The 7,960-nt window shown below is 54.0% G+C and overlaps 1 protein-coding gene across 1 annotated transcript; it reads right to left on the bottom strand.

The window, feature by feature from the left end:
- Positions 1–5,420: 5,420 nt before the first annotated feature.
- On the bottom strand, positions 5,421–7,503 carry LOC108932219 (alpha-(1,3)-fucosyltransferase 4-like). Its single transcript, XM_018748463.2, has one exon. The coding sequence runs from the start codon at positions 7,501–7,503 to the stop codon at positions 6,457–6,459; it is 1,047 nt and encodes a 348-aa protein (XP_018603979.2). The 3' UTR covers positions 5,421–6,456.
- Between the last annotated feature and the right edge of the window lie 457 nt (positions 7,504–7,960).

The following is a 7,960-nucleotide window of genomic DNA, read 5'->3' as shown; positions in this document are numbered from 1 at the left end:
AAGGATCTATGGGGGCAGATTCACATCCTTTGGTAAACAGCCCCTGGGTGTGGGGCGCAGTTCCAAGCATATCACCGACAGCCATCGCAGGGGGATTCGAACCTGGGGGAGGCGGGAGGCAGGAAGGGAGGTGGGGCGACTATGTTTGGGAGGGGAGGTACTGTGGTGTCAGAATAACAAAAAAGGCTCTTTTCGCAGCAGAGCCACATTCCCCACCTGGGCTCCAGGGGAGAGGTGGGCGGAGCCGGGATGAGAGGAGCTCACTGTTTCCCCACGGAGCAAACATCCTGTGGGGGGGCAGGGAGGTAAACAGTGGAGAGCCTGTCCTGTACCCCCCCACCCCCACCTCCATCTCCCACTGTAAGGGCATCGCAGGGCGGGGTGCAGGAGAGCGTCAGGGTCCTGTCCAATGCAGAGGGCACTGGGTACACAGCCTGGGTAGGGATCCAGCCTCACACACACACACACGCACACGCACACACACACACACACACACACACACGCAGTGTTTTCCCTAGTTTGTGCTAGAATAGCCATGACAGCCACAATGCCCATGAACACCCAGGATGAGAAAAAAAATTAACTTGAACAATTTACCCATTCGTACAGCTGAGTAATTTTGACTATCAGTTCAGGGTAAATACCTCACTCAAGGGTACAATGGCAGGAGTTGGGAGATGAACCTCTATCCTTCAGGTCCAAAGAGGGTGGCTCTAACCACCGCGCCCCCTGCTGCCTCCCAGTAATAACACAGTTATTGCCGTGCGACTGACCCCCTGGAAGACGCTCTCATCAAGACTGTCTCGCGCCTCCGACACACTCCTCAGAACACACTTCGCTTTTGTAGATTTAACCGCATTTAACCACATTTACACTCAGGTCACACTTGGCTGACGAAGAGGCGAAGCTTAGGGCTTCGGTGCGTTTCCTGGAACACGGCTCGCTGCCGTCTGTCACGCTCATCCGACGACGGCGGCGGTTGAGTCACCGGCCTCCGAAAGGCCGAGCCGAAGGAGCTGAGGCCGCTCGCCCGGAGCGCCCCCTGTTGGTCCCGCGCACACCTGCCTCTTTGCGGCTCATTAATTCCCCGCACCGTCCCCAGCAGGAGCAGCTGGACATCACCAAAGCAGGCGGTCCGTATCTGGGACTCTAGACCCCCCTGCAAGGACCAGTGGGGCCATCGGCTCTTTGTGGAAGCCTCTGGAAAGCTGTTCCGTTCATTTCTGAAACGTGGAAAAGTAGCTGATAACTTCTCATCCTGAACTTGGGAAGAAGTTTCAACTCCCAGAAGGAGCCCTGCAGTTCCACCTTAGAGCGAGATGTGCGATAAGGTCAATAAATCACATCGGTGCCCCTGCTTACAGGCTGAACGGGGGTCGAGGTTTGGTTCATCGCTCGAAAAGTTCATTAGTGGAATGTGACACAGAGCCGACCATCAGTTCTGTATCTGTGTTCTACTCCAAAACCGCGCGCAGGTAACAGTGGTCTTGGACTAATGACTGCACTCGGAGAATCGCGCGTCTCCGTCCGCATGTCTCCCTCTGTTGATGCACTTTTGTTTACTGTGAAATGTACAACGCTTCGGGGAAAAGCGTGTGCCATGTGAATGAACGTACCGCAGGTGTCGGCACTATGACATCTCTGAATTTTAGATGGGAACACATCGGCAGACTCTCTCTCTCTCTCTCTCACACTGACGGCTCCTCCACTCAATGAGCCGGGATGCCTCGTGCACACACCTGTACGTACGAAACCGCAATAAAGAAGCCACCGTCGGAGCAAGGTGTTGGAAAATTTAAAGCACCATTTACTGGTTGTGATCGTATCTGTCGACCAATTGGGTGCATTCTACCTCTATTTATGAAAAAATAAATATGAAATTATTAAATACTAAATACTTCTCAGCAACATTTTGATGGTGAAGAGTTTGTCACTCAAAAGTCTATAAGTAGGGGACTCACTGTATCTATTTATATTTTTGTGACACCGATCTCAAAAGCTACTTATGGTGATTCACCCAAACAGCAGGGTAAGCTTTACCGTATCAGTTCAGGGTAAGTACTGCAATCGAGGGCACAACGGCAGGATTTGAACCTCGGCCCATTAGGTACAGAGTTAGCGCCTCGAACCACTATGCCACCTGCTGACAGCTCAGTCTTTTTCTCACTGAGGGCAGAAGCAGGAAATATGTTCTAATCACAGCCTGTGTGCAGCAGAGTGGAAAGGAATGTTGCTGTTTGTTTGTGTCCAAACGTGACTTTAACCGCGCAAAGCCTTCTGTGGTTCTGCTCAACATTCCTCACATCCACCCGCAGTTTTATTTTAACTCTGAAGGTTTGACAGAAAGCAAACTCAATTTCTGACCCACTTCGTAATTCCGGCCTGTATTGCCCTTGACCTGGTTTGACCCCACGGGTTGCGGTAGCTACACCTGGTACCACTGGCCAAAGCATCCAGCCCGACGATGTCATTTCTTAGACACGGCAGCACGGCAAGTAGCGCTGGAGCTGTATGGGTTTGAATCCAGCTCAGTCTGTTCAGAATTTGCATGTTCTCCTGGTGCTCTGGTTTCCTCCCACAGTTCAACAACATGCATTTCACGTGGACTGGTGATTCTAAATCATATGATTGCCCCGTTATCCTCACCATGGTGTATCCTCCCTCACGTCCTATGCTTCCAGGACAGACTCTGGACTGCTGTGACCCTGCACTGGACAATCGGTTGCTGATATGTCATATTTTGTAGTTTCACTCATTTACATTTATATGTATTCATTTAGCAGTGGTGCAGTGGGTTGGACCGGGTCCTGCTCTCCTGTGGGTCTGGGGTTCGGGTCCCGCTTGGGGTGCCTTGCGACGAACTGGCGTCCCGTCCCGGGTGTGTCCCCTCCCCCTCCAGCCTTACGCCCTGTGTTACCGGGTTGGCTCCGGTTCCCTGTGACCCCGTATGGGACAAGCGGTTCTGAAAATGTGTGTGTGTGTGTGTGTGTGTGTGTGTATTCATTTAAATGGGGGTGTGGTGGCGCACTGGGTTTGACCGGGTCCTGATCTCTGGTGGGGTTGGGGTTTGACTTCCGCTTCGGGTGATTGTGACGGACTGGCGTCCTGTCCTGGGTGTGTCCCCTCCCCCTCCAGCCTTGCGCCCTGTGTTGCCGGATTAGGCTTCGGCTCACCGCGATCCCGCTTGGGGTGAGTGGTTTCAGTCAACGTGTGCGTGTGTTCATTTACCAGATGATTTTCCCCAAAGCGACGTACATCTCATAGAAAATACAATGTGTTCATTACATTAGTAAAAAGAGACACTTAGATGCAGACAAGTGATTCTTAAGTGCAGTGAGTTTGTTTCTTTCCACCATATGAACCAACGTTCATCACACGAGTAGCTCCATAAAACTTTATCCGAATATCGATAATTCCTGATCACCTTCCTATTAATTCATTTTTTTTTTGGAGATACATGTAAACATTTACGCTACATTACACGAGTAGCTGTGTAAAGGATTGAACCGAGGATGATCTTAAATGTGTGGTCCATGAGCATTTACACCTTACATGAACTTAAGAAATGATGGGTGAAGTGAGTCTGGAAGAGGTGAGTTTTAAGACCCTTTTTAAACATGGATGGGGATTCAGCAGTTCTGAGTGAGAGGGGAAGGTCATTCCACCACAACGGAGTCAGAACCGAGAACCTCTGTGCTTTACCTGTCGTGGGTGGGACCACCAAGCGGGCAGATGTAGAAGAGCGTAGCAGTCTGGTTGGGGTGTAGCAGTTGATCAAGTCTTGTAGATATCTGGGAGCAGTTCTATTGATGCATCTGTAGACAGTAACCAGGGTCTTGAATTTGATTCGGGCAGATATAGGAAGCCAGTGCAGAGAAACGAGTAGAGGAGATACGTGGGAACGCTTCGGCAAGTCAAACACAACTCTTGTAGCAGCAGCGTTCTGTATCGGCTGCAGAGGTTTGATGGCAGTAGCAGGAAGGCCACACAGGAGAGAGTTGCAGTATCCTGACAGGTTGTCACCATGGCCTGGACAGGTAGTTGGGCAGAGTCAGTTGTGAGGTAAGGACAGATCTTGGGGATATCGTGCAGGATGTAGCTGCAGGTCCGGGTTGTGGCTTCCATGTGCCGAGAGAAAGACAGACTTGAGTCAATCGTCACTCCCAGACTCTTAGCTGAGGAGGTTGGCAAAATGAGTGAGTTGTCCAGTTTGATCAAGAGATCGTGACAATGGGAGGCTATGACCGGGCCGGGGGAGGAAGTGTAGATCGAGAAGAGGACCCAATACTGAGCCCTGTGGGACACCGGCTGAAAGAGGCAGAGGAGAACGGGAGCTCCGCCAGACCACTTGATAGGATCTGTCAGATAAGTAGGACTCAAACCATCTTAGCGCTGTTCCTTTGACCCCAAGCTGACTAAGAGAGGAGAGTTGAATTCTGAATCACTCTTTGCCCAAAGCTCTTCAAGCACAATTTGCAGCACAGAGATAATGATGATTTACGCTGATAAGGTCATAAATTCTGTCGACAGTCAAAGAAACCCAACATTCTGTGGGAAAAACTGCACCTGAAAACTGATAACCTGAAGAGTGAGGAATGAAAGCTTGTAAAGTAGGTCAAACCCCAGATTATTATTAACTTTTTCAAATCTGACAGCCCTGTCTAAGGAAGCGTACAACATAAATCAACTTTACAACGATTTACTCCTTTGCACAGCGGGGTAATTTTTACCGCATCAGTTCAGGGAAGGTCGCTTGATCAAGGGTCCTACAGCAAGAGTTGGGATTCATACCAAGAACCTTCCGGCTGCACGGCAATTGTGATAATCACAGAGCCACCCGCTTCACCGAAGACCGAATTCTAACTGTTGGATCAAAGGCACCTCATTTTCACCTTGATTTCACACAAGATTTCACCCTATTCCCACACTTTGTGTCCGCTGTTAAACATTAATAGTTATGATGTGCCTCATACACACTTTTACTGTGGAGGTTGGTATGTTGAGCTGAGAAAAGTGCTAAGGTCAACTGGTGATGTAAAACACATGCACGCACACACACACACACACACAAAGTGCTGATCTCACTGGCCTTAAGTATTTATTTTGACTCAATCTTCTGTATAAGCACTTCTTATCAGTGGAGGATGTGAAGTGCCACTCCTCCCCCCTCCCAACCCCCACCTGGTTATTGCAGCTGAGGATAGTGGTAGTGAAAGATTGCTTTAATAACTACTATAATTTCTGGACCCCCCCCCAAAAAAAGTGGATGTTGTTGGTTTTGAGTTAGGAAAAAAAAGATCAACCCATAATGAGGAACCAGTACCTTTTTAGAGTGGAGCCCATGCTTCGCCTGCACTATAACTCTTTCTCACACACACACACACACACACACACACACACACACACACACACACACACACACGAAGGAGGAAGAAGAGGAGGAAACAAAGCTGCTGCTCAGCTGAATTTAACCATAACCGTTTCGCTGTGGAGGTATTGTAGAGTATGGGCGGGACTCGGGGAGTGTGTGTGTGTGTGTGTGTGAGTGTATCTCTGTGTGTAGAGAGGGCCATTGTGTACTGCTACACCCCTCCTCCCACGTCAAAGGTGTGTGCCGAGAGGCGACTGCACACAGATGGCAAGCGAGGAAAACACACGCAGTTAAAGTAAGCACCTCCCCCCCCAGCCACTGTTTTTATTCACACGACCGTTTCGTTCAAGGCATTTTACACTGGTGGGTAAGCAGCTTTACCATGATTTGCCTCAACGTACAGCATTATTACTACTGTATCAGTTGAAGGTAGGGATATAGCAGCAGGAGGAACTGAACCGATGACCTTCGGGTTTCAAGGCCACAACCCCTACGCTACCTGCCGCCCTACTGAGTTACTGCGAGTCCCCCGGCGCGTCGCAGAGAGGTGACACCTGCCGTGTGTCCCGTCGAGTCTCGAACACGGCGACACGGCGACGGTGGGTCCGCCCCCCAGCGAGAAGGTCGGATCAGGTGACACATTTACATATCGTTGTATTTCACCAGGGCATAGGGGGCATCCGCGATACCAGGAGAAGCGTTTGTTTGTAGGCCAGGTGGGGGTGGCGTGGCAGGGCGCGCGACCGAGGGTCACGTCCAGGTGCACATGGCCGAAAGGCTCCTGTCTGTGCTTCACACTGGAACACGGACAGGAAAAGAAAAAAAAGGGGGGGAAACTAATGATCAGTTTTAAAAACAGTAACTGGCGTTGTTGGGAAACGTGGTCACTCCCCGCTGTAGGAAAATCATGTTCCAGAATCAGACTTCCAAAAATGAGAAGGGGAAAAAAAAAAAAAGGAATTACTATAAGCAGTCGCGTGAGAATAAATATAATAAGGGAAGGGTTGAGCGCGCAAAGCTCCGCTCGACTTTTACCGCTTCCTCTTCATCCACGCCGCGAGCCCTCAGTTAGCTCAGACAGGCTCTCACGCGTGGAACCACAGCGCCAGGTCCGAGACCACCTTGGCGTGGCGCGCGGAGGCGCGCACCGCCGCGCACGCCGCGCAGTAGTGCTCGTGCCAGAAGGAGGCCACGTGCACGGTGTAGCGGCGCTTCCACGCGAAGTAGCGCAGGTAGCTGCGCGGGTTGCGCGCCAGGAAGCGCAGGTAGGCGGCGAGCTGCGCGGGCCCGCTGAAGTCGTCCACGTGGATGAAGGCGTCCGCGGGCAGAAACTTCTCGTAGTTGCTCCGCGGCGGCCCGAGCACCACGGGCACGGCGCTCGACTGCAGCGCGTTGTGCCACAGCTTCTCTGTGATGTAGTCCGTGTGCTGCGAGTTCTCCCACGCCAGGTAGAACTTGTAGGCGGACACGGTGCGCACCACGCTGTCGCCCACGAGCTCGGCGCCCGCGCGCCCGTACACGTCGATCGGGACGTACCTGCGCAGGTTCCAGTAGAAGACGACCCGCGCGTGCGCCTCGTTCCAGTTGCTCACCACCCACGCCACGAGCCGCCGCTTCGTGGGCAGCGGCACGCGCCGGGGCGGGGCTCGCGCGCGCTCCAGGTAGCCGTAAGGCACAAAGATGTCGGAGCCGAGCTTGTACGACATGGTCATGTTGAAGAGCCCCTCGAGGCGCTCCAGGTGCTTCGTGTGCGTGGGCGACTCGAAGTTCATCCAGATCCACTTCTGCGCGCCGCGTCGCGCGCTCTGCGGCAGCCGGCTCACGTTGCCCCTGATGTCGCGGTGGTGGACGAGCACGGCGTCCGCCCGCGGGTACGCGCTCCGATTCGCGGTCACGATGCAGCCGGGGATGGCGTACAGGGCGGCGCAGTCGGGCATGGCGCGCCGCGCGCCGAACGGGTGGTACCAGAGTAGCACGGTGACGCCGCGCGCTCCGGCCGCCTCACCTGGGTCACCTCCTGCGCGCGCGTTCGGCTCCGCGGGCGACGTGGGCAGCTGTCGGAAGCACAGCACCAGCACGAGCAGGATGGCCAGGAGGCCCCCCGCGAACACCCGCAGGTAGGACACCTTCATGGCGGGCGCGCGACATGCTGGTTCGAGGCTGCGGCTCGCGCTGCTCCGGGAGCCCCGGGCGGGACTCGCGTCCATTCAGTGCGGAGAGACGCGCGAGCTCCGGCGTCCCGCGCGCCTTCCTCGCTTCCTCGGATCCGTGGACGGTAACCCGAGAAGCACCTGGGAGCGGCCGGGGGCGAGCTCACCTGGCCTGTCTCACCTGTCCCACGTGCGCGGGGGAACCAGTCCGTCCCGTTCGGCCCGCGCGCGCGCACGGAAATTTGCCGGCTGTCGGGCGCCCGGCGCGAGGGCGTAAAGAAGCCAACAAGTGGTACCTGTGCTCCCGGATCCCGACGTGGCAGCTCGCGCCGCCGGTGAAAGGTCTCTTTGTGGGGGGGTAGGTTGGGAGGGGGGTGTGGAGGAGCAACGGAGTCCGCGCGCCCCGCCGCTTCTCCGTCTTCCTCCACACCTCGGCGCG

This window comes from Scleropages formosus, chromosome 10 (assembly GCF_900964775.1).
Source record: "Scleropages formosus chromosome 10, fSclFor1.1, whole genome shotgun sequence".
Taxonomy (NCBI): domain Eukaryota; kingdom Metazoa; phylum Chordata; class Actinopteri; order Osteoglossiformes; family Osteoglossidae; genus Scleropages; species Scleropages formosus.
This window is presented reverse-complemented; position numbering and strand designations above follow the sequence as displayed.

Coding starts and splice junctions, on each gene's coding strand:
- LOC108932219 (XM_018748463.2), bottom strand. CDS start 7,503: ATGAAGGTGTCCTACCTGCGGGTGTTCGCGGGGGGCCTCCTGGCCATC.